The 26,741-nt window shown below is 44.7% G+C and overlaps 1 protein-coding gene across 5 annotated transcripts in view; it reads right to left on the bottom strand.

Annotated features, from left to right (window-relative positions):
- ANAPC1 (anaphase promoting complex subunit 1) overlaps positions 1-26,741 on the bottom strand; it is a 117,843-nt gene that overhangs the window by 14,402 nt on the left and 76,700 nt on the right. For 3 of the 5 annotated variants that reach the window (XM_053313517.1, XM_053313530.1, XM_053313525.1), the window contains exons 28-44: positions 26,394-26,665; positions 25,215-25,449; positions 22,877-22,968; positions 22,530-22,664; positions 21,340-21,422; positions 19,305-19,383; positions 17,416-17,490; positions 16,369-16,445; positions 15,061-15,151; positions 13,638-13,691; positions 7,834-8,027; positions 6,582-6,668; positions 6,282-6,399; positions 5,581-5,658; positions 3,186-3,253; positions 2,456-2,594; positions 999-1,085 (exon numbers count right to left, since the gene is read on the bottom strand). In XM_053313517.1, the coding sequence (XP_053169492.1) occupies positions 999-1,085; positions 2,456-2,594; positions 3,186-3,253; positions 5,581-5,658; positions 6,282-6,399; positions 6,582-6,668; positions 7,834-8,027; positions 13,638-13,691; positions 15,061-15,151; positions 16,369-16,445; positions 17,416-17,490; positions 19,305-19,383; positions 21,340-21,422; positions 22,530-22,664; positions 22,877-22,968; positions 25,215-25,449; positions 26,394-26,665 (1,964 nt within the window). Of the gene's footprint in view, positions 1-998; positions 1,086-2,455; positions 2,595-3,185; positions 3,254-5,580; positions 5,659-6,281; positions 6,459-6,581; positions 6,669-7,833; positions 8,028-13,637; positions 13,692-15,060; positions 15,152-16,368; positions 16,446-17,415; positions 17,491-19,304; positions 19,384-21,339; positions 21,423-22,529; positions 22,665-22,876; positions 22,969-25,214; positions 25,450-26,393; positions 26,666-26,741 lie in introns of those variants that run through there. The other 2 variants (XM_053313539.1, XR_008320729.1) reach the window with 2 other exon arrangements.

The following is a 26,741-nucleotide window of genomic DNA, read 5'->3' as shown; positions in this document are numbered from 1 at the left end:
CTAAGAGTCGACACCGACCTGATGGCACTTAATCAATCCATCAATCAATATACCAACAATACAAAATGCAGAACATCCAATGCAAAATACAATCCAAATAGCATGCTTGGATGACAAGGACTAATTTCTCACTTTGGAAGTGAGCATTTTTCAAAAACAGTACATGATGTTAAAATGTAGGCAGGTCTAAGGAGGCCAGGAGTTAAGACATTAGAAGGAGGCATGAGGCTACGTGTAGCCTCTCAAAGGTGCATTGGAATCAAACCTTGTCCCCCACTTGAATGAGTCTGACACCCCTGAGAACGGCATTTCGAGACGTGCAGCATGTATAAACCTGCCCCAGCAGTTTTGCATATGTGAAATAAGGATGATGGGAATTCCACAGAATACAAGATCGATCCTTGCATGCATGTAATGAGTCCAGTTGTTTGGATAGTTATCATGGACAGCACACTTCAGGTTTTTTAATTTAATAGAAAGGTATTCTCTTCTGCCAGGGGCGGAGCTACGATTGAGTGGATGGGTTCAAAGAACCTGGGTTGCTGCTCTTCAGGGGCCACGTCTGGTGCCCCAGACACAGACCCCGCGTCTGACATCAGACGCACAGGGCGCTTGATTTAGTTCAAAAACAGGGCCTTTTTGAACTAAAAATCAGCCAGCGTTGCGTACGCAGCATGGCCAAAGCCGGCCCCGTTTGGGAGCTCAGCCACGCCCCCGTGTCTGACAAAAGACGTGGTGGGCAGGGCGAAACGCTCTCTATGTCTGATGTCAGATGCAGGGGTGGAGCTAGGGGCCGCCACTGGCCTCCTTCCACCCCTGCCTTCTACATATTATAAGCGCCTCCAAAACATCTTAGAATTCAAGCTCCATGTCTTGGTGACATACATTCTGCTATCTAGGTCATCACACCATTTTTAAATCTGTTTAATCATCATCACCATTACCGCAGCACAAGAGCCCATTGTTGCTGAGCTAGGTTTCACACACTGACAACGTACTTGCCCCATATTCGCAGCTGGTTTGCAAAAGTAGTCAGCAAACGAAAGTAGTGCAGGATCAGATGTGAAAGCAGAAATAGCTTCAGGCTGAAAATAAAGTGACATTTTAAATTAAGAATTATTTTCTTTTTTCTTGTTAATGGGAAACCACAAGTTATGTAATTCTTCCCCACTAGTCAGTCACTTCCCTGACAAGCAGTGCAACCCACTTGAAAAATTCCATGGACAGAACCAGTAACTGCATCTCAGCAAAAGTGCCTGCCCTGAAAAAGAGTTATATGCCACTCAAAAGCTTGCTCTGTTACTAGGGCCGCTAAAGCAATACATTTGTACCACATGACCCCTTGTAGAGTGGATGAGAAAGGCAATTTTATTTCTCAACACCAGTGCAAGTTGATATGTTGGTGATGCAATGTGCATATTAACTCCTCAACCTGCAACAAAAAGACCCTTTATTGCACAAGAAAACACTAAAAGTTAGTATACATAAAACAAATGTTTCGGTGTCACACACAGTTAAGCAAACAAATGAGCACAGAAGACGACATCCCCTTTCCCTAGCTGTTAAATTCCTTACATGTGATAACACCCTGTTCCATGACTGGCAAAGAGTTAATTTAGTAATTTTTGCTAACCTACTCAAACTGTTTCCTGCAGCACACAGGCTAGAAGTTTACTTTATTATTATTATTATTTTAAATGACAGCTGAGATTTTCAGCATTCCAATAGAAATCCATGAACCAGCCCAAGGTGCGTGCAGGGGTAAGGGCGGGGTGGGGTGGGGGGAGATGAGACACTTTCCAGCCTATATTACATTGCCCAATGATTGCCTTTCTATCTTATGTCTGATCTCATAACCCAATGTAAAACTCAAGTTGGTTATAAAGTCCTGGCATGCATGGGAGACATTCTACAGCAGGGGAAGCTAACCTAGGGCTCTCTAGCTATTGGACTACAGCTCCCATCATCTCCAGCCACAATTTATTGTGGCTGGGTATGATGGGAATTGTAGCCCAACAGCAGCTGGCGAGCCTCAGGTTGGCCACTCCTATTCTGTAATATTGTTTCAACTAGCAGCTTTGCTAGAAAGGTCAGAAGGCAGTTCTTGGACACTTAGGAACATAGGAAGCTGCTTTATACCAAGTCAGACCATTGGTCCATCTAGCTCAGTGCTGTCGGCACTGACTGGCAGTAGCTCTCCAAGGTTACAGGCAGGAGTCTCTCCCAGCCCTATCCGGAAATGCCAGAGAGTGAACTTGGGACCTCAGATGCTCTTCTACTGAGTTACGGCCCCATCCCCTAAGGAGAATATCTTATAGCGCTCACATGGAGTCTCCATCCAAATGCAAACCAAGGCAGACCCTGCTTAGCAAAGGGGACAATTCATGCTTGCTACCCCAAGACCAGCTCTCCTCCCACTTTCAGCTCTTTTGCTTGACAGTCACATAAGTACTACCTTGAATGCACGGGCATCTGCATTCCGGTGAGTGACAGTCTGGGCTAGGAGACTCCGCCAGCCCATTGGGTCCTCCTTGTATGAAAGCTGCCCAGCTCTCAATTTTACATACAAGACACCATCCTTTGAGAGAATTGACCTGGAAAACAAAACAAAAGAAAAGACTGCTTTATATGTGGTCAGCTGGAGCACAAGTCTCCCAGCTCCATGCTAGTTACTCAAGCAAGGACTTCTTGATTCATTGATCTTGTAGTGGATTAAAGCCTTTGTCTTAGAGCAAGCGCAAGTGAGGGAAAGAAATGCCGAATCAGCCCTGTCAAGCTGCCTGGCTAGGCTTCTTCTAAAACTATTCTGTATTATCGGTAGGTTCAACATGCTGCCACCAAGCACCCTAAAACTTGCAGAGAACCGGACCAGTGGATTGGGTGCTGTAATCCAAGATCCCTCTGTAAGTGGGTATTGGGCAAATTAAAAAAAAACTTTCCATGTGTAAGCTTACATGGGATGAGAAAAACTTATAGCTGCTGAACGTTTGAGGACATGTTTGCATCAGAGTAAACCCCCACCCCTCAGCCGCCACCCCCCACCGAGTTAAAAACCAACTCCGAGAGGCTAGTTAACTGGATTTTACAACTCCAAAAGCTGCCCAGAATTATCCTCTGGCGAATCTCCAAAGCCACTGTAACTGTGCATGGCACTGCTATGCTAAGACTGCATCATGAATACTCACTTCAGATGGTGTGCACCTTTGCTTAAGTCTATCAGCAGTTCCCAGTATCGGGGGCCTTTCACTCTGATCTGGAAACACAAAACATTTCAGCAGTTAGCTGCAGGTCAAAAAAGTATACAAACTGGATGGGATCCAAAGCATCCCAGATAGTGTCTAGCTTGTGCACAGCAGCTTCTCAGGTTGCTCCTTCCGGTGGCTGCTCCCCAAGTTTAAGGGCTGTCTGGAGCTGCACCCCATGATGAGAAGTGAGGGGCTGCTCCAAAAGGAAGTACCGCATTTATTCGAATAGAAGGTGCCTCTGAACGTAAGGTGACGCCTTAAAAGACAGAGGTTAAACAGGTTAAATTTTTACCCAAAAGCAAGAGGACCCTGAATTCAATATGACCCCCACTATATTAAACAGGGGTCAGTGGCGCAGTGGGGAAACGACTTGACTAGCAAGCCAGAGGTTGCCAGTTCGAATCCACACTGATACGTTTCCCAGATATGGGAAACACCTATACTGGGCAGCAGCGATATTTATTTATTTGTTTGTTTGTTTATTAAAATTTTCTTATATACTGCCTCCTCCAAAGACTCTAGGCGGTGAACAACAATACCAATAACAATAAAATATAATAATAATAATAATTAAAAGGCAAACGACTGGTGAAACAGGTGGGTCTTAAGAACGGCCTTAAAAGCAGCCAGGGAGGGGGCTGAATGAATCTGCAGGGGAAGAGTGTTCCAAAGAAGAGGAAGATGCTGAAAGGCATCATCTCATACTGCGCGGGAGGAGGCAATGGTAAACCCCTCCTGTATTCTACCAAAGCCAACCACAGGACTCTGTGGGCGCTAGGAGTCGACACCGACTTGCCAGCACACTTTACCTTTATATTTTTGGAATGGCGGTATAGAAATAGAATGAATAAATGAATAAATAAATAATATTTAACAGGAAAGAACTGGGGGGAAAACCTCATCTTGTATTTGAGTAAATACGATATCATCCTCTCACTCATGCATGGACAGATTTTTCACACGGGGCCATGGGATGGGTGAATGTAAAGCTCCCTGGCATTTTGGGTAACAAAAATCTTCATTATAATTTAACTCTTTAAAATAAATATGGTGACTCTTCTAGCTGTTGTTCTGTATATAACAATGGGGTGGTGTGTGTGCCCTTATCTAGCTGTCTCTATCCTAAAAAAGCTTGGCACAAATAATGTGCAGAAAACATCTACAGAAGCGGAACAATTAGCTGAAGGCGAATAATGTTCAGTTATGACTGCTTCCCACCCACCTTCGCTCCCACAGTCCTCTCCCTGTAGCAGCCTGGCCACAAGTATACGTGCACACACCACATTGGCTCAAGGTTGCAACAAGATACCTGACATATACATAGTTTTGTTTACATGTATAACCATATACATGGTCAGGCTTATCCTCATAACAACCGTGTGGTAGATCAGGCTGAGAGAGAAATGACTGGTCCAGAGTCACCCAGTGAGTTTCATTTATTTTATTTTATTTTATTTTAATTATTATGATTGATTGATTGATTTCTATAGTGCTTTTCATTAAAATAATCCCAAAGCAGTTTACAATATAATTAAAAGACTGCACAATTAAAATACAAAAAGTGCAGATATTAAATATAAATATAAATATAATAGATCTCTATAAAACAGTAACACACAAAGCAGCAGCAGTGAAAACTACTCTCATAAGAGTTTCATGGCTGAATGGGGATTTGAACTCGGGTCTCCCCAGTCCCAGTCCAACACTCTAACCACTATAATACACTGGCTTTAAAAATTACTGCTTCTCTATTAATTTTTATGTTGGCTTGTCAACTCTTTGTATTCTTTCTAAAGAATGAGTTCTTCCAACCTGTTCTTTATAACAATTGGTGTGGAGGTGGGGAACCCTCAATGAGTGGGTGGGAGGCAGCCATAGTGCAACATTTTTCACCTTCAGTTAATTGTTCCTCTTCTACAGATGAATTCTGAAAACTATTTCGGCCAAACTGTTTTAGGACAGAAACCGTTAGATCTCTCTCTCACACTCACACACACACACAGAACAACAGCTAGAAGATTCAGCATATTTATTTTAAGAGTTAAATCATAATGAAGATTTTTGTTCACCCATCATAGTTATGTACACCACTCTGGGCTCTTTGGAGGAAGAGTGGGATATACATGTAGAAATTCAATTCAATTAAGAAGCTGCCTTCTTGGTGATTTATATTGCTTGAATTGCTTTGATTCAAATATTGTCAGGAGGAGGACCAGGAAGCTGAAGAGGGGCTGGAAAGTTCTTTGCACTCTCCCAATCCTCAAACCTGTTCTTTCTCACTAGGTTAACCGGCTCTTTTCAATCTGTTGCCCATACACCGAACTCTGTTGTATACCTGCTTCAACAAGTGAAGTTCAGGCAGAAGGGTGGGTGCCATCAGTTCTTCCGTTGTCTCTTCATACCACTGGGTTCCCTTGGAAACACAAAAACATGCTTTGGAACCATTTTTGTAATCCAAGAAAGCACACTGCATGCACACTATGGTTGAAATGAGACGACATGCAAGTTCTATGACTGGAACTTATAGCATCTTTTTCAAGAAGCCACTGGAGAGGAGGAGAGCTGGTCTTGTGGTAGCAAGCATGCATTGCCCCCCCTTTGCTAAGCAGGGTTTGCCCTGGTTTGCATTTGAATGGGAGACCACATGAGAGCACCCTAAGAGAGGGGATGGGCTGCTCTGGGAAGAGCATCTGCACCCAGAAAGTTCCGAGTTCCCTCCCAGGCGTCTCCAAGATAGAGCTGAGAGAGACTCCTGCCTGCACCCTTGGAGAGGTCGCGGCCAGTCTGTGCAGACAATACTGAGCTAGATGGACCAATAGTCTGACTCAGTATATGGCAGCTTCCTGTGAGGCTGCTCCACCCCCCTAAGGCTATGGAGAATTTCAGATGATGAAGAAGAAGAAGAAGAAGAAGAAGAAGAAGAAGAAGAAGAAATGGTCCTCCCACCCCACCCATATATTATGGGAAACTGCATGCCCTTGGCCATTGTTTCCATTCATTCAGCCCTCCAGGCCATGCCTGACAGAATCCATCTACCTTGTACGTAACCTCAAGCAGCGCATAGCAAGGGGTGTCTGTATCCACATCCACAGGGACAAGGAGCCTGGGCTCAGATGCCAGCACGTAGAGATGTCGCAAAGCCTGCAGGTGATACCTGCGAGTAAAGGCAATCTTTTAGGGAATGTCTCTTTCCATCGGCACCCATCTGTTTTTCTGAGATGAATAAGAGAAGTATGCGAGTCGAAACCAAGTCTCCCGGATGGTGTATATGCTATCCATTGGTCCCAACTGGTTTTCAGGATTGTGTTCTAACCATAACTCATTGTTAAGGCTTACCTGTTGTCGGTGCTGTGAACAGGGAAGTGAGGATACAGGGCACAAAGAAGAGCAGCAATTGAAGAATTTGAAGTGCTGAGTGAGTACCTGCAAAGAAACAGCAGCTTGGGTTTGGTTTGGGGTTTTACATCCCAAGGCAGTACAGAGCACAGAATTGCCACTTATCCTTGTAAAGCAGGAAACCAAGTGGCCCACATGTTGAGCAGCATGAGGTTGGAAGGAGGGCTCCATCCTCACAGAATGGCTGAAGAATAGCTGTGTTGCAGGCTGTTTGCTTCTCTCCTCTCCCTCCAAAAGCCCTTTACACTTCCAGGACTATATCCCCGAGGGCTGTACAACCATCAGGGACATATTACTGGGAGCAAAAAGGGCTTTTGGAGAGAGGGAAGAGAAGCAAAAATAACTCACTCCTCCCCCTCCACCTGCATTGGGCTGCAGAAGAAGTCTTCAATGCAGCTGTTCTCCACTCATTCTGTGAATGTGCTGCCCTCCATCTTAGAGCTGCAGAAGATGTGGGCCAGGTATTAATATTTAAGCAAAACACTTAAAGACTTTTAAGCAACAGGTTAAATTTTTAAAATATATATATATATAATCAAGGATGCATGCAAAACCACACACCCAAACTGCATTCCAAAGTAATATCAAATCTTTTCCAAGGAAAGGTTACAAGTGCTGCCCTATGTTGAAGCTTATGTTAACTAAGCGTATTTGCAAACTTTTATTTTGTATACTTTATTTCCCTTGCAAGATCTAGGTTTATAATGAATTTTGAATGCATTTTCCCTCATTGTGAGGAAGCAGAACATGGGAAGGTATGGAAACTGGAGGAGAGGGGAGTGTAGGAAGTGTGTGGAAGGGAACAGTAGCCACAGCATGGAATAATGAAACTATGCAGGGCAGCGAAGCGTCATTTCCCAATCCCTGCAATATCTGTTCAGTCCTGTTGCCATTTGAGATTTTACTAGACACCTACCCATAGTATTTTAAATCCAGAGTAATAAGGACTGGAAACTTGTTTTCTTAAAAAAACAAACGTAGACTGAAATTCTCTCATTACTAGGCCACCCCAGATACTAATTTCGATGCTTGCCCAGCAATCTTGGGAACACGTACGAACACCCCTGTTTGTAATCTTCTTGAACAACAATGGCATAGGTATCCGGTTCCTTGGTCATTATAACAGCCTATAATGTTATGTGAATTGTTAGCATGCATATAGATCATGAGGAAGGAGACATCAATATATTACCTTCCCCCTCCCAAAAAGAGGAGTCCAAGAGCCATATGATGTGCCATATGGAATCCATAGTTCATCTCCCCACCGGTCTTCTTGTGCATGAAACGACAAAGCTGGAGGACTTTCAAGTTTCCCGACCCCGCCATTACCATTGCCAGGGAGAGCAACACCACACTCAGACAAGTCTCCAGGTTATAGTGGCCTGCCTGAAGATATACGGAGGAGAGAAGCTGTCAGTTCCGCTTTTACACATTCTAAATAAGCAGGCAAGGGAAACAGTCCTAAGTTCAGACAATAAGGCCTTTATTAAGAAAGAAAAACCTCATTTGAAAACACACACCAAATACGCAAGCCTCATCAGTTTCACATATATTTGTCCCAATGACTTCAGCATCATCTAAAGCAGGGCTGCTCAACTTCAGCCCTCCTGCAGATGTTGGCCTACAATTCCCATAATCCCTGGCTATTGGCCACTGTGGCTGGGGATTATGGGAGCTGTAGTCCAAAAACAGCTGGGGGGCCCAAGTTGAGCAGGCTTGATCTAAACCATCCCATGCAAGAAGAATGCTTTCCTTGTGATTGCTTGACAGAATCCCTAAATTTACTCTCTCTCAAAATACAGTTCAGATATCACATTTTTAGTCCAACAAACCACAGTTTGCTGGATCACAAATGAGTGGCAGGTTTGTAGAGTCCCCCCCACCTCACCATCCCTCCTCTTTCAAGTGCTCAGTTTCATAGAATAGCGTAATGGTTGGAGTGTTGGACCAGGACCGGAAAGATCTGAATTTGAATCCCCATTCAACTACGAAACTCACTGGGTGACTCTGGGCCAGTCATGTATCTCTCAGCCTAACCTACCTCACAGAGTTGTTGTGAGGATAAAAATAAGCATGTATACCACTCTGAGCTTCTCGGGGGAGGAGCGGGATATGAATGTATCTATCTATCTATATATAATTCTCCTGGGTGTGGCCAGGAAAAATGCGTCCCGGCAGCCCAGCTGATTGGCTGGGCTGCGGAGGCGCCTGATTGGCTGGCACATCCAGGAGGAGGAGAATTGGCCGCTGTGAGCCATGGCCGCTGGCAGGCCCAGCCTGGCGATGGGTGGTGGTCGCGGGCCCAGCCTGGCCACGGCAAAGTGGTGGCGGGCCCAGCCGAGGGCCAAGGTGGTGAGGTGGCCGGCTGGCTGGCGGCAGACAGCCAGCGGCTGGCCCCGATACCGGGGTAGAAGGTGGGGATGGGGGGAGAGGTGGCTGGCCTGCCACTGGCCGCAAAGACTGGCAAGCGGCGGCAGCGGGCACAGCAGGCCACGTAGGTGGCACTTCATGTGGCGGGCCCGCCAGCGGGACAGGCCACGGAGGCGGCTCTCGGCCAGGTGCGCTGGCCAGGCCAGGAGGAGCCCGTGGGAGACTGGGGTGGGAGGGAACCGGGCGGCGGGACTTTCCTGTTCGCCGCCCGGAAGGAGAAGCGGTGGCGGCAGCCCGGTAAGTAGAACTTTTAAAAATGCAGGGGGAGGGGGGAGTGCAAGGGGGAGGGGTGGGCAAGGGGGAGGGCAGAGGGGGTGGGCAAGGGGGAGGGCAATAGGGAGGGGGAGGGGGAGGCAAAGGGGAGGGGAAGAGGGAAGTCAGAAGGGGAGGGGAGGGCAAGAAGGAGGGGGAGGGGAGGGCAAGAGGGAGTGGGGCAGGGGGAAGGGTGGGGCAGAGGGGAAGGGTGGGGCAGGGGGCAGGGCAAGGGAGTGGGGCAGGGGGAGGGCAGGAGAAAGGAGCAGGGGAGGGGAGGGAGGGCAGGAGAGACTGGGGCAGGAGGGTGAGAGAGAGGGGTGGGAGGGGGAGGGCGGGCAAGAGAGAGTAGGGTGGGAGGGAGGGGAAGAGAGGCAAGAGTGTGGGGCAGAAGGGAGGGGGGAGAGTGGGGCAGGAGGGAGAAGGGAACAGCCAGCCCCAAAGAGCACACAGATGCTCTGTGCGGGTTGGCTAGTGTAATAAATAAATAAACAAATCATGGCATCCATAGCCGCCCTGAGCAGTAATGCACTGAAGGGGCAGGGCATAAATATTTTAAATAATAATTAATAATGATAAGCCATTAATAATAATAAAGTATGCTTTGAGCCCTCTCTACAGATCAAGATGGCAAACCTTACTCAAACCACAGCTTTCTCAGTATGGACGTCAGAGCAAACTGTGGTTTAACAAGCCAGGATGTCTTCAATGAAGCCAGGCACATGAGAATAAGAGGGAGCACACAAGCTATTCTGGACTAGATGGGCCTTGGGCCTGATCCAGCAGGGCTGTTCTTATGTTATTATGAATGAAAAATCACCACAGGAAACAATTGTTTATAGAGCAATCCAGGAACAGTGGTTAACCTCCAAAGTAGGAGTTGGGTGTACTGAACACTTCTGCATCAGTATGGGAAAAAGGGAAATTTTTTGACCATTCCTTGCCTTCCTCTGCATAGGGTCCTTCAACCCTCAGCGACATATTTTTGGGAAGCACAGATGGCTGCAGGGGAAAGGGGGAGGTCACCAAAAGTCACTCCTCCCCTGCATGAATGGAAGTGCTTCCCACACGTAACTCCTAGTTTTGATGTCAGGCAAGCATTCCCAACCTGTGGAACTCCAGATATTGTTGGACTACAACTCCCATCATCTCCAGCCACAACAAATTGTATCTGGGGGTGATGGGAATTGTAGATCAACATCATCTGGAGTACCACAGATTGGGAACCCCTGATGTAGACCAATATTTTTAAGCATCTATCGAAGAAAATCTGTGAAAGTGAAAGGATGGAAAATCTAATTTGCGAGAAAACATTAATACACACAGAGTACAGAAATACTAGCATTACAGAGCTGAACCATTACAAATTTGGGTTTGGTTCCACTTCAGGTGCATCAGTATTTTTTAACTCTGTTTTTCAGTTCCGGTTCAGACACGAGCTTCAAAAAGGGGTTCAGTCAGCTGGTTCAGACACGATGAATTGGTTTTGGGCTGGTTTAGATATACTTTTCATGCATAATAATACAGAATGTTTTTGCTTCCAATGCTGTGCTACAAAATGAAAGCTGAAAACGATGAAATAGCAGCGTTGTTTGTGTCTGAACTGGAACTGAAACACAGAGTTAAAAAATACTGATGAACCTGAAGTGGAGCCAACCCAAATCTGTAATGGTTCAGCTCTGTAATGCTAGTACTCTGTGTGTATTAATGTTGTCTCACAAATTCGATTTTCTATCCTTTCACTTTCACAGATTTTGAGGAAAGTAATTATTCTTTTAAAAACTATTTCTAAATTTCTAAAAGGGGTTTAAAAATATATAAATAGGATAAAAAGAAAAATATCCCTGTTTAGGATGAATAGTAGAATGGGAGCAAGGAGGAACTGCAATGCCCAGGAAACCAAGAAATTTTCAGCCTCAGTTCAGGAATCCTCCACATTTTGTTTTGTTACATTTTATATCCCACTCTTTCTCCAAGGAGCCCAAAGCGGTGTACTACATACTTAAGTTTCTCCTCACAACAACTCTGTGAAGTAGGTTAGGCTGAGAGAGAAGTGACTGGCCCAGAGTCACCCAGCAAGTATTTGGCTGAATGGGGATTTGAACTTGGGTCTCCCCGGTCCTAGTCCAACAAGAGCATCTTGTGGGCAGTTAAGCCTCTACTCCAGGCCCAGGAGGAGGCCCTGCCTACCAATCTCTCCTACTCCTGCTCTTCTTCTCTTCAAATGAATCACTGGGAAATATACTGTATTCTCCAAAGTAAATACTGTGGCACATGCTTTTTTAAAAGTTGTTTTAAGGCACCTGCGGCATTTTTTATTTGTTTTATTTATTGTTGAATTTGTATACCACATTTCATTAAAACAACCCCAAGGCAGTTTACGCCGATGTAGCGCTTACATGAAAAAATGGCGGCAGAAGGAGGCGCAGTGGCAGCACAGCAGGGCGGGAAGCTCCACGTGGCCGAGACGAGAGGCTCCAATTGGCCGAGAGGGCCTCAAAGCAACGGAGGAGCAGTGGCGACAGCACAGCTGGGTCTTCCTGGCCCGGGGTTTGCTTGCCCCCCCTTTCCCATTTTCCATGGCCATTTGGGCTCTGCGTGGGGGCATTTTGGCCCCTTGCTCTCTATCCTGAAGGGGATTTGCTCGGGTGGTGGTGTGGCCAGGTTGGGCCCGGGGTGCTGCGCTTTTAGAAACTGTGCCCCAGTTCAAATAGCCATATTTATTTGATTTACTGGTACTTGGCTTGGTTTAACTACGGCGTTTATGCCAATGTGGCGTTTCTGATGGTAAAACAATTCCAGCTTTTTCCCCTCAGTGTGGACAATGCGGTGTTTCTGCCGGAAAATACAGTAGATTCTCCAAATATAGCTGGAACAGAAAAGAGCCCTCTCCACCCCTTAAAATAATCTCCTGAGTGCTTGATTACTGAACTAGTTCCCACTTTTCATTTTTAGGGCAGCGATCTGCAGCATTTTTTGAGCAGGGGTCACTTTGGCCAACCCCCCCCCCCCCAAAAAAAACCCCAACTTTTCAAAGTGAGAGCTATTTCCTACTGTGCCGACCTCTGCACAGTGCTTTGCTCTTCTCGGTGCTGGGAGGGCCCTTCAGGAGCAACGGAGCCCTCTCTTCACAGCTCTAGGAGGAGCCCCCTGTGGAGGGCTACACTTCCCAGCATTCTTTGCATACCTTCCAAGACACTGCAGGGGCTCAAGGGGGCTCCATTTCCCTTCAAGGAGCCCACTCCTGGCGCCGGGCAAAGCGTAGCACTACACAGAGAGAACGGTTGTCTCCACACGGTGCCAGGGGGACTGTCCAGAATGTTCAGCTTTGGTCAAAGCTTCACACAGGCCGAATAAACACTTGTCAGGGGGCCACATGGGGGCCACCACTAGGCCCTGGGCCTTACAATGAAGGGCACTGTTTGAGGGATTTGGTTCCAGTTCAGGCAACCAAGTTATTTCAGGTTCAGGTCCAGCTCCGATTCACTTGAAAGCCTTACTCGCTGTGTTCATTGCATGTACAATCTGTGTGCACATACAGAACAGCCCTGCTGGATCAGGCCCATCTAGTCCAGCATCCTGTTTCGCACAGTGGCCCACCAGATGCCGCTGGAAGCCACAGGCAGGAGATGAGGGCGTGCCCTCTCTCCTGCTGTGACTCCCCTGCAGCTGGATGTGTACACACATCAGTTATTCACACTTTATGTGGGACACACATACAGCAGTGCACTTTCCTGTCTGTACCCGCATTTGAGAGGGTTTGTACCCAGATTCTCTTTTAACATGAACACATGTACAGTCTCTCAGACAAAAGCATGTTCATGTGTAAAGACACTTCAATGAGTCTGCAAGATAATGTGTGAATAGGGCTGAAGACAGTCTCTGAGCCACTTCTGGGGTTCAGGTTTGGTTTAGCTTGGTGATAGATGTATACATGGGCTCTGAGGTTTTTAGACAAAAGCACCCACCACATCTATAAGAAGCATTCTGCATCTCCACCAGTCCTCCTGGTTTCAGGAGCAGGTTGGGCCCTGAGCCCAAGATCCACAAATACAGCAGGAGGCTGCAAACGCACAATAGCTCTTGAGGAGCCTCCAAGCCCTTTCCCAAGGCCGGGGGGCAAACACAGCACTGCGGCTTTCTGGGGAGCAAACCTTTCTGCTCTCCAAACAGACACTTGGCTGGGGGCGGGGGAGGGGAGTCGTGTTTGGGGATGCGTGGGCTGGGATGGGGTGATGAAGGAGCAGACCGCAATAGATTTAAACCAAAATCACAAGTTTCATTCTGATTAACAGCAAATCTGGGGGAACTTACTATGGAAGCTGTAGCCGAGGATAAGCACTTCATGAAATCTTTTGCAAATGTGTACTAGAAAGGGGAATTCAAAAGGAAGAGATGGTAAGTGAGTGCCTAAAGAGTGAGCAACTAGGGGCCAGGGACTGACGCTGGGCTCCCACACATGCACAACACCCACACACCCTTGTGGTCTTTGATGTAGTCCCTCCCACACTTAGCTACAATATCTCGCACCAGAGAAACACCCTGCATCTTTATTTTATAGGACAACAGAATCAGACAATACCTAAAAGACAATCTAGACCTCAATCAGGAAATCTGTATATTCTCAGGGCCTTCTCAGTTATGGCTCCAGTTTCATGAACAGAGCCTGACACTGTAACTGGTGCTTATAATACTTGCAAACAGGCATTCTCTGGTGTGTTATCACTACAATTTGGACCTTTATCTTGTTGTTGTAATGAAACAGCTGCTTGTTCTATTGATACTCAGGTGCTGCACCTGGTTCCTCCTGCATCTGGTTCCTTCCTGTCTACTCTCAGACAGTAAAAAGACCTGCACTCCTGTGGGGGCAAAGGAAGGAAATGCATAGCCAGGTAACAGGCCACCCAATTGCTTACAGGCAAGGGGAGTGAGAGGAGATAAAAGGCAATAACAAGGTGCAGAACTAGTTGCAGAAGGGAAGAGATGCCACCCCACAGCAAGGCTAAAAGCTGAAGGGAGTAAAAGCAAGTAACTGTAATACAACTTAGTGAAAAGCAGAAAATGGTAAAAGAATAAAGCTGCCTTGGTGGAAGGCAGGATGGAAAACAAGCAACAAATAGTACCCATCTACAAAAATAAACCCAATTTGGCCTGAAATAACAACAATAACAACAACATTACAGATATTTATATACCACTTTTCAATCAAAAAGGTTCACAAAGTGTTGAGGGTTTTTTGTTTTTGTTTTAAAGAAAACGAAATAGGATGATTTCCTGTCCCCAACGGGCTCACTATCTGTTTATCTATATAATTTTAAATGAGTGACACTCACATCCATGAATTTGCTTCCTATAGATTTTAATAGGAATGATGTGGGTTTTGTGTGCCACAAGCAGGGAGCAGGAGCAAACAGGTTGTCCCAGGCATGAGATGCCAAGACATTGCATTTCTATTTTGATGGCTCAAGCAAGCAATGGATTTGGTAATAGATGCCTCCAGCCAGCCAGCCAGCCAAACCACGTGCAACAGAGGAGTGGAGGAAAGTCACTTTCCAACCTTCAGACATGTCCTAACCAGGATTTCACAAGTACCCTGATACTATGAGGTAGCTTGAAATTCACTCAACACTCAAACCAAAGGCAGGCTGGAGCTTCAGGGCAGGCATGTTTCCCAGGTTCAGCTGCTCCACAATCAATTCTAGCTACCTACCACGCAATTGGCTAGCTACCAACTTACCAGACAATTAAAGGCAGCCAGATTTTCGGAACCAGCAAATCGAAAACCCAAAGATAAACAGGCCCCAGCAATGATGTAGACATGAGCCTGCCTAAAAGGAAACAGCTGGCATGAAAGGATGTTCAAATAATTGTGAACGGTATATCGAAACAGCGGTGGTCAGTTTCTTTTCAGTCAAAAACTGCTGTGCGATGATCTGAGCTCTGCAACATGCTGGCTACATTATCCTCAAGAGAACCCCAGAAGACTGACTTGACCAGTCAAAGAAACACCACTTACTGAGGATGCTGCCACTGTCTCCAGACCAAACCAAGTGAAGTTATGCAGGGGCTCTTCCTTGTCTAATGAACCCAGACTTTTACCAGCTACGGCTGATACGCCAGCTGCAACCCTACTTGGAGAAACTGGACCTAACCTCAGTCACTCATAGTCTGGAGCCAGTCCATGAAGACTTTCAAAGGACTGGCTCCAACAAGAAGAGGAAGAAGGAGAATCTGCAAAGTTATCCCTAACTATGCTGGCGAACTTCTCCAAGCTCTGAAAATTACTTGGGGGGCTAATAAAAGCCTAGCTCAAATGGAAGAGTGAGCTTCTAACGCCAGCAAAGTTCTTCTCCAAGTCCAAGAACTGAACCATTCACCAGGCTCTCTTCCCTCTTCCCTGTCAGTTCTACAAAACACACTCTTCCCCAGTCCTTTACTTATCCATGCAGCCGCTGCAGCAGTGCAGAGAGGAAGATATTTCTGTTCCTGCCCCCGCCTCACTTCTGATAATTAGCAGTAGCCTGTGGGAAGATTCCAAATCCCAAGGGCCACCAGAAAGGGCAGCTGCAGGGGATAAACCCTCTCACACTCCAGGCATTGCTGCTGTATCCACTGGAAGCAGACAGGTAAATAAAAGGCTGGGGGAGGGGGGCAGGGGTGTGGGGGGGGGCAGACAGGGGCCTTGGAAAATGATCCAATTTCTTCCTGATTTGTGAGTGAAGAAATTGGATCATCTCCAAGTTAATCTGAGGCTGGCAGGGGAGCCTCAATTTCTAACTATTTCCCTTTCCGAGGTATTTGCTACTGCCATTGTATTGACTTTATATTGATAGAATGCACACGAGAAGGTCCTAAAAGTCTTGGTTCCACATAGCTATAAGGCTCACCCAAGATATTTAGGGCCCAGCCAATCTCAGCATATCAGAACTGGGCTTGCAGGGGACTCAAACTCATGGGGCTGCGGGTGCTACCGCAAACCTCAAGTACCGCTGTTGTGTGTGTGAACCCACTCCATCTGACTTGGTGGTTATTTTGTATTACTTACGCCAGTGTTTCCAGATTTAGATCTTCTGATGAAGGCATTTCAGTTGCATGAAGGGAAACGCTGTTCTCCCTCACAATCTGTAAGAAACATGATTTGTTTATAATTTATTTATTTAAAATATTTATACCTTGCCCCTCCAATACATTATTGCTCAAGGTGGCTCACAACATTTATAAAACAGTTACAATATAAAATCAGACTAATAAAATTAACCAAATTAAACAAATTAAAAATCCAGGCTAAAACCAGAATCAGAATTAGCTTTTAAAATTCCAAATTAAATTATTAAAGCAAAAAACTAAGAATTATAAAAACTAAAAACTAAAGAACCTACCAGATATATGCAAAGGTGAAACATTAAAAGTCTCTTTAAAAAGATGTGTTTTTAGTTGTTTTTTTAAAAAACACTGAGAGAGGGAGGCATGGTGACTCTTCAGGGAGGGTGTTCCAAAGCTGAGGGGCCACAACTGAAAAGGCCCTGTCTCTAATCCCTACCAATTGGATTGTTAGTGGCAGGGCCATGAGCAGGGCCTAAGATGACGAGTGGAGGGCCCTGGCAGGTTCATATGGGCAAATGTGGTCTGACAGGTACCCCAGCCTCAAGCTGTGTAAATGATATGTAAACTGGTAATTCTCAACTCTGTCAAAGGTTTCCACAGCTTTATGGAAGTGAATACAAGGGAGAGCCTTCTCTCATTAGGGTTATGCAATAAGTTTTTCTTCTACCACTACCACACCAGAGTAGTTCCAACTTTAAGTCAGGAATCCTATGCACACTTTCCTGAGAGCAATCCCCACTGAAAACACTTTTATTTATTTATTTATTTAACTAACTAACTAACATATTTTTATACCGCCCAAAACACAAGTTCTCTAGGTGGTTTACAAAGCAATAAAAACAACCAATAAAAAGATTAACACATTTCAACAATTAAAATTTAAAAAGTTAAAACTATTAAACACAATTAAAACAATATCTGATTAGAAGTAAACATGCATAGAATTGCACTGTCAGAGTAACAGGCTCATTGGATGGATGCTGCTTACCTGTGGCACATTGCTATCAATCCACTTAGAGCTGGGCAATATGTCATCCCACAAAATCAAGCAGCGAGCAAGTGTCTGCGAAGAAAGAGACAATTAGAATATGATAAAGAAAAACAAAGTGTGGGGAAAAGCTCAGAAATGGGAAAACAATTTAATCGTTTCAAAAATAATCAGAAAAGTTACAGACAGATCCATTTTAAATTCAGAACTGAAAAGTACCTTGAACTCTTATGAAAGAATTCAAGCCCTCTCTGAATTACCGTACTACATATGTCAGTGTTCCACTTCACAAACCTTTCATTGTCAATTTACTGCTTTGAATTATTTATGCTCAGACAGTGGCGTTCAGAGTCAAATAGTGAAACAAGATAGGTCTGCTTTAAATTCTTAAAGAGCTATACATTTAAAAAAACACAACCCTCATGACTTAACTCCTTTTCTTGCCTCTGAAATTTATATATGTTTTTATTTTTACATATATACCACTTTTCCTCCTTGGAGCCCAGAGTGATGTACATAGTTATGTTTATCCTCACAACAACCCTTTAAAGTGGATTAGACTGAGAGATAAGTGACAGGCCCTGAGTCACCTGGTGAGCTTCTTGGCTGAACAGAGATTTGAACTCAGTCTCCCCAGTCCTAATCCAACACTCTTCTTCAGATTACCCAAGATGCTATAGCCCCATTCACAAGTTATTTCCAATGCACATACAATAGGAACATAGGAAGCTGCGATATACTGAGTCAGACCCTTGGTCTCTCTAGCTCAGTATTGTCTTCACAGACTGGCAGCGGCTTCTCCAAGGTTGCAGGCAGGAGTCTCTCTCAGCCCTATTTTGGGGACACCAAGGAGGGAACTTTGAACCTCAGATGTTCTTTCCAGAGCAGCCCCATCCCATAGGTGAATATCTTCCAGTGCTCACATGTAGTCTCCCATTCAAATGCAAACCATGGTGGACCACCATGCTTTTTTTGCTTTGCTGCTTAGCAAAGGGGACAATTCATGCTTGCTACCACAAGACCAACTGTATACATGCACAGATGTGTAAACACATGCAGTTATTCACATGTTATGCTGAACACATGTTTAGCTGTACATTTCCCATCTGTACCTGTATTTGAGACGGTCTGGACCTGGTTTTATTTTTTAACAAGCACAGTCATTCAGACAAAAACAGGTATGTGTGTACAGACACCTGAATTCACATGCAACATAATATCTGCATAGGGCTCCCACCTTTCAGAGTTAAAACTGCCTTTTATTATGTTACTTTATGCTGCTGAAAATATCAAAGGACAATTCACACATAAACTTATTGTAAGGCAGACAACCAAATGTAGAAAGACTGTCAAGTGATGAGATCTCCCTCTCCCTCTCTCTCTCTCTCTCTCTCTCTCTCTCACACACACACACCCCTCTTTTATTTTACTTTTTTCCTGTGTACACATGTGCTGGCCGCAACTGCCCTTGCATGCAGGAACTCATAGGCAAAGTGACCCTAAGCAGTGGCAGGATGGAACTATCTGGAATTAAAACAAGCACTATAAGTTAAAAAGAAGAAGAAGAAAGCATGGTTTAAGCCAAGGCAGACAACATGTGGCTCTCCAGATGTTGCTGAACTACAACACCCATCGCCCCCAGCCACAATTTATTACAACTAGGGATGACAGGCGCTGCAGTTCAGCAACATCTGGAGAGCCACACGCTGCCTAACCCGGAGCAATCTAGGCAGGAACATCAGAATGAGTGTTCAAAGTGAAACCCACAAAAGCAATTCATAAGAACTATTTTCAGGGACGTGGAACCCAACTCTTAGTAAGGCTGCGTAAATCATTCTGCTTGGAGCTGCTGACATAACAGAAGAGCAAACACAAAACGTAAAACCTACCCTTAATAAAAGAAATTCTGGTTTCACAAAGTCCAACAAATACATGGTGTCTGGAGCTCTAAGCCAGTCAGCAATGGATCTAGCAAAATACAAAAAGTAGAAAAAGATTTGTGAATTAAAACGGCTTGTTTAGGGAAGCATTGAAGACGTGCTTCAGTGGAGCATGGCTTGACCAGCTGAATTTGCTTGCTATTTTACCCACTTCAGTGGAGCATGGCTTGACCAGCTGAATTTGCCTGCCATTTTACCCACTTCCTCTAATCTCCAGCACCTCTCCTGTCACCTCATTCATTTCAGCAGGGCTTGCAGAAGCACAATTGCCATGGCTCCCACTGACGTGCAAGAGTTCCTTCCCTGTACTGAGTGGCAATTGACACCACCATGCTCCCGAGAATACCTGGCATAGTAGAGCCTGTGTTTTGTGACAGGTGGGAGTACCCGCAGGCATTCGATATTTATATACTTAACTATAATTTTAATGAAAGTGTTGCAGAGGCCCCAAAAACTGCTCTGAAACTGGCGTTAGAGAAATGTAGGAAATGCCTGTGGAAGCTTTTTTAAATTTTAGGTTCATCACACAGATGTAACATTTCCCTGTCTCTTGACCGCACTTCTAACCCTGGTTAGGAAACCGAGGAGTGCAGATGAAACGTTAACAATGAAAAGGGAATGGGAAGAAGAAAAGGAGCACACAAGCACACCGTGTGATCCCAGCCTCTTAGCCATGGTTAAGACATCAGGAAACATGACCTCTGCAGCAGGCCATGGTCTAGTGGAGAATAACTGGTTTAGCAAAGTAACAAATGGTAGCTTTATTTCAAATAAAAAGCAGAAAAGCAAAATTGTCCTGTGGTTTTAAAAAAGTCAGCTCAGCACTGACAACGCTCTCCCCACCCCCGCCCAGTTCTGATGGATGGATTGTATTTCATTTTTAGGGTTTAAACTGACTGGCTGCAGAGTCAATGCCATGTAGCTCGACTCGCCTTCTAGAGCAGGAGATCCCAACCTGTGGCACTCCAGTTATTGCTGAACTACAATTCCCATTATCCCCAGCTTCAATTTGTTGGGGCTGGGGATGATGGGAGTTGTAGTTCAGCAACAGCTGGAGTACCATGGGTTGGGAACCCTTGCCCTAAAGCAATCTGGAACTTTCTGTTATACAGCTTTCTGTTAGCCCCTGATAACTGGGCAAAGAGGCACCTTTTTAACGTGGTGATTCTCTTTATTTAGCAGGGGGAGAGTAACTGGCCCTATCCACCCCCAGCACAGCATCCCTCCAGTGACTGTTGCTGGTGTCTATCTTATGTTTCTTTTTCGATTGTGACCCCTTTGAGGACAGGGATCCATCTTATTTATTTGTTATTTCTCTGTGTAAACCGCCCTGAGCCATTTTTGGAAGGGCGGTATAGAAATTGAATGAATGAATGAATGAATGAATGTTGGTGCAGTATATCTACCACCGGCTCCTTTGCTGGTAACCCCAAACTGGGCTTTTTCTAAGGTTGTCCCAGGACTCTGGAACACGCTCCCAAATGAAATCAGAACCTTCCTATCTCTGGCTGTTTTTAAATAACTCTTCAAAAAGCACCTATTTTATCAGGCTTTTAGTTTATAATGTTTTAAAACTTGAATGTTTAAAACTGCTGTTTTAACACTTCAATTTATATTTTCTTTATTATGTTTATTTTTGTGGACTGCCTAGAGCCTTTGGAGTCAGGCAGTATTTAAATTAAATTAAATTAAATTAATACATACATTTTATTGATGGTTATTTTAATTTGTTTTATATGATTTAAGGTTTATTTTGCTGTGTTTTAATCTGTAAACTGCCCAGCGATTTTATATGGAGTGGTATATATATGCGATAAATACATAAATACTGCCCCTGCCCCCCAAACCACCAAAAAACCCACACAGTTCCTGCTGTTGTGGTGCACACTCGGCTCTGAACTGCAGAATCCGAAGAGGTATAGGAAGGGCAGGTTGAGGAGGTATTTTAAACCCTGTGATTCTAATATTAATTAAAACCCCATACCTGTTGTTAGTCTTGAGGTAGATCATCGCTAGTGCTAAAGTTGCACCGGGGCAGGTCACATCCACATTGATGGTGTCTCCTTCCTGTCGAAACAAGGAGTAATCGTTCAGACTGATTTGCCAAGTCCTATGAGGAACGGCTGAAGGACTGGGTATGTTTAGCTTGGAGAAGAGAAGTCCTTTCAAATATCTGAAGGGCTGTCACACTGAAGAAGCAATGGGCTTGTTCACGGTTGCTCCTGAGGGCAGGACTAGAATCAGTGGGTGGAAATTACAAGGAAGCAGATTCGGGCTAGTTGTTAGGAGGAATTTCCTAACTCTGAGAGCTGTTTGACGATGGAACAGGCTGCCTCATGCAGTGGTGGCCTCTCCTTCTCAAGAGGTTTTCGAACAGAGGCTTACTGGGTAAAGAGGCACCTTTTAAAAGTGGCGATTCTCCTTATTTAGCAGGGGGAGAGCAACTAGCCCTATCCAACCCCAACACAGCATCCCTCCAGTGGCTGTTGCTGGTGTCTATCTTATGTTTCTTTTTTAGATTGTGCACCCTTTGAGGACAGGGAGCCAGCTTATTTATTTATCTATTATTTCTCTATGTAAACCGTTTTGGACACATTTGTTGAAAAGCGGTATATACATATTTGTAGTAGGCCATCTTCTAGAGATGTAGTAGTTTTCTAAAGTGAGCAGGGGATTGAAGCAGAAGCTCTCCATGGTGCCTTTCAACTCTAATATTCCATGAATTCTGCTTCACTAGAGGTAAAGTGTGCCGTCAAGTTGACTTCGACTCCTGGCGCCCACAGAGCCCTGTGGTTTTCTTTGGTAGAATACAGGAGGGGTTTAACATTGCCTCCTCCCGCGCAATATGAGATGATGCCTTTCAGCATGTACACAGTTTGTTCAAAACAGATTTACTTTGTGTAGCAGCTGGGCCAAGAAATACCTGATGGAGTCTCTTCTCTGAAACAAAGCCGGCCTAGTCAGTAACATAAATGAGAGACTACCTGGGAGCTCCATTAATGCTGCTGAGTTTCCTGGAAGAAAGTTGTAATAGGTGTAAATTAAAAACTAATTAATTACACCTATTCCTAACAAAAGATGAACAGGACATTCAAGAGGGTACAAAGGTTTCTCCGTGCCATAGCAGCTACTCTTTACATTACAGTAATGATTTCAGAAAACTAAAATTATCACCTTGATTTGGTAACTAGGAGACTTGTGTTTTTCACGGTGCATCCCGGCTTGAAAGCGCCTGTGGCCTCCCACCATATACTGGTACAGTTGCTCAGGCACATTGAGGTCCAACATGCCTATCAAGTTGCTGCCATGCTGAGGGAAGAACCGACAATAAAGGGTTAAGCAGTCCGTTCGTGCTCTGCAAAAAACAGTCATGAATTGGATGTAGCCACAGCCATCTTGATCTGTTTGTGGTCAGAGAGCTTGAAACATGTAGCTATTTGGCAAACAGACTGATGCTGCTTTTGAATTAACATCGGGCAAGGAATTCAGCATCATGCAAATGCTAAGAGAGGAGCACTTACCCCTAGACAAACCATGCCCAAAGCTAAGCCAGCAGCCAGCGAATAGGACTCTCTGTCAGTGCAGTACTCCATTTCAGGACCCGGAGGACGTCCTTAATGAAAACAAACACACACAATTCTGAGGGTCATAGAAAGTCCACCTTTGAAACTATCAAGCAAGTGTTTTGTGATACAACCACTGTGCTCAACTACATTTAAGCTAGGGGTTAAAAGAGTCCCTCCATATTCTGCCATAAGCAGTGGGGAATTGCACAAGGGCACAGCCAGACCTATTTGGATAAGTAAGTAAGTAAATGTCACTAATGAAGAGTTTAGACGATTACATCTTGTTCAAGAATATTCGGTCAGAAACACATTAAAAGCCAATTCGCACAAGTTCATAAAGGCTTTTAGCCTATGATATTAACATCAATCAATTCACCCAACTACCTCAATCCATCATATTAATAATCTATAAATTAACACAACTATTTCAGTCTAAGATATATTAATATAAATCTACCTGTATTAACCTGAAAAAGACGATGCCACTGAATTTAAGACAACTGCCTTAAGATTAAATACAGGTTATACCTGTATAACCTGTATGTTATAAATAATTGTATTTACTCCAAAGGCAGAGGACTCTGAATTTAAAACAACCCCTCAATTTCTAAAATCAAAGAATTTAAAACAACAACAATAACCCAATCTTGGATTCAGGCAAATACGGTATCAATTCACACAACTATTTCAGTCTATGATATTAACATCAATCTATCAATTCACAGAGCTATTTCAATCAATCACTTCACACAACTACTGTTACAGCTGCCTTCTAGGCATAAGCCTTGTGCTCGCTCTCTCTTTAACTTCACTCTCTCTTTCAAGGTGTGAGGTTTATGTTAAAACAAGAGAAGGGGCTAAAAGGGAGGGTGAGAAACAAAGGCATTCCTCTCCACACCGCCACAAGCTGGGAGAAAGAGAGACCTGAAAACAAGGAGGAGACAAACACTAGGAGGAGATAGCAACAGAATGGTCCAGCAGCAACAAACAGGTCTCTGGGACTCTGGTATAAGATACCCCCAGAATCATGGAGTACGTTGGGGTTAAGAGGAGAAGGGACAGCAGGTTGGCTAGGACAAGAGGAAAAAACGGAGAGCAGTGGAGAGGCAGGAAGGCATAGTGGGAAGAGGGGAGAAAAGAGTCACGGTGGCTGACATCCAGACTATCACTGCATTAGTGGAAGAAAGACGCCCCCATGCAAAGAGGTCGCTTAGCTAAGCGGATGCTCAAAGTTGCACAATCTCTTGTGCTCTTGGTCCATTCGCAGAAGTGTTGCACTTGTGCAACAAAGACAGTGAATAGTAACCCCTGCTAAAGAGACACCGTTTAAAGTGGTGATTCTCTGATATTTAGTAGGGGGAGAACAACTGGCCCTATCCAACCCCAGCATCCCTCCAGTGGCTGTTGCTGGTATCTGCCTTATGTTTATTTTTAGAATGTGAAGCCTATTGGGGACAGGGATCTATCTTATTTATGCATTATTTATTTTTCTGTATAGACCTCTTAGAGAATTTTGGTTGAAGAGTGGTACAGAAATATCCGTTGTAGTACTGCTAGTAGTAGTTTTGCATCATTCCCTGCAATGGATATGGACTGAGGGAGAGAATCCACAGCAGGAGGCATGCTACAAATTACACCAGTGTGCTCTGTTGTACCAATGCAGCACTAGTCTGGAACGCAAGCTCCCAACTTAGCAGAATTCGTTAGTGCCACACCATCTGGTGGCTACTCAGGGACGGGCTTTCTCTGTTGCCGCTCCAAGGCTTTGGAATGCACTGCCTGCCGACAGAAGAGCCTCCCCATCTCTGACAGCTTTTTAAAAGACTGTGAAGTCACATTTATTCTTTTTAACTAGAATTGTGGTTTTAACTAGAATTGTGGTTTTAAACTGTTGTAATGGTTTTAATTTCTGCTTTAATTTGTTTTATGTTGGTTGTAGACTGCTCAGAAACATGAGTTTGGGGCAGTGTATAAATATACTAAATAAACAAAACAAAAACAAAAATTCTTGACTCGTGCAACGTGTTTGCACTAGTGCAACATGAGTCCGGATGTTGGCCGCTGGCTGCTAAAATGAAAAGTGTTCAAAACTGCATCAGACTGTGGATAGGAGGAGAGAAATGGCAGCGATGGGGGAAGCAGTGCAAGCCACTGCTCACAAGCCTATGAGAGAGAGCTCTAAGATTAGAAAATGCGCCCACTTCTGCACTGTAAGAGGGTGTCCAAGAACTCATTCACAGCATGAGCAGAGCATGGTTGCAGCCCCAACAGATTTCCTCCGCTAGCGTTTTACCGATTTCTGAGAGGAGAACTTCTGCAGTATGTCTGTGAGCAGTTCCTTGGTACACCAAACCGATCCCGGTAACAGCGGCCACTTGCACATTGTGAGGAACATCCAGCTCAGTGGAAGTTGGTGGCAGCAAAGCAGGGATGTGGATGCTGAGCAGCCGCGTGATCGACATGTCCATTGTGCCCAGCTTGGCAGCAGAAACCCCGAGCAAGAGCCCAATGCTGGTCATCTCATGACCCTGCCATGAGGAACAAAAGACAGGGATCAAAAGCCTGAGCAAGAACATTCTTTGCTTGGAGTAGAACAACATACATTTTCAAACAAAAAACTATGATTGGAAACCGTTTTAGTTGAGATTTAAAAGGAAGCAGAATTTTAAAAGGCTACCTAATGGCGCAGCAGGGAAGTAACTTGCCTAAGGAGCCAGAGGTTGCCAGTTCGAATCCCCGCTGGTATGGTTCCCAGACTATGGGAAAGACCTATATCGGGCAGCAGCGATATAGGAAGATGCTGAAAGGCATCATCTCCTATTGCACTGGGGAGGGCAATGGTAAACCCCTCCTGTATTCTACCAAAGACAACCACAGGGGTCTGTGGTAGCCAGGAGTCGACACTGACTTGATGGCACAACTTTACCTATTACTTTAGAATTACAAAACACATGGGCAGCAATCCATAACTGGTGGATTAATAAAATGCAATGTAATTGATTAATCAGTGAAAGCAAAGTTTAATTGGTGGAGCTGAGAGTGTTTTATTTTGAAAGCAATTTTAGTTCTGGTGTGTTACAATAAGGAATGCAGAGGAAAATATGAAGGACTGCCTTCCCTTCTAACTAGGAGTGGTAGCTTTGATTTATGAAATAGTATTTTCTCTTACATTTCCTTCAGTATCTCAAAAAAGGCACCTGGGAGAGTTTCTACAATAACCACCATAAGGGATTAACTGGTTAGCAAATTCTCTACACAGCTGGGAGGCTCTACATGACAAGTGGTTCTAGATGTTGCACATGATAAATGGTTCTTGATGTTCCAACTAGGAGGAACATTCCAACTAGGAGGAACTAGGAGGAACATGAGAAGAAGTTTCAGATGTAGTACCTCTGCATTCCTACTTCAGTGTGTAGGTAGACTAGCCTGGAGAAAACCTCCTCCCACTCTTACATGTGAACAAAACCCCCACCTTTGTCAGGTAGTCATGGATGTTGAGTGTGGCGAGCTTTGTGAGGTGGCCATTCAAACCTAGGGCCATAAGGAAGCCTGCATATTCATTGGCTAGTTCTGCATTCTTGGGTTTGTTGTAGACAATCCAGGCTGAGTCTATCTGGGAAGCTGGTGCTATCTTCAGCCCGGCAGCCACACCGTTGTGGAAGTTGGCCCAACAGGCCATGTTGGGAGGCACGTCTATGTTCCCACTGTTAAGATCCACTGTCGTATTCCTTGGAGGAGCTCGGCCTGCACAGGTGAGTAAAAGGATTGATTGAACAGACTGCTGAACCTGAACAATGAGGGGAAAGTATCACTAACCCAG

This window comes from Hemicordylus capensis, chromosome 1 (assembly GCF_027244095.1).
Source record: "Hemicordylus capensis ecotype Gifberg chromosome 1, rHemCap1.1.pri, whole genome shotgun sequence".
NCBI lineage: Eukaryota > Metazoa > Chordata > Lepidosauria > Squamata > Cordylidae > Hemicordylus > Hemicordylus capensis.
Note: the sequence above shows the minus strand (reverse complement) of the source record. Positions and strands in the feature narration are given on the sequence as shown.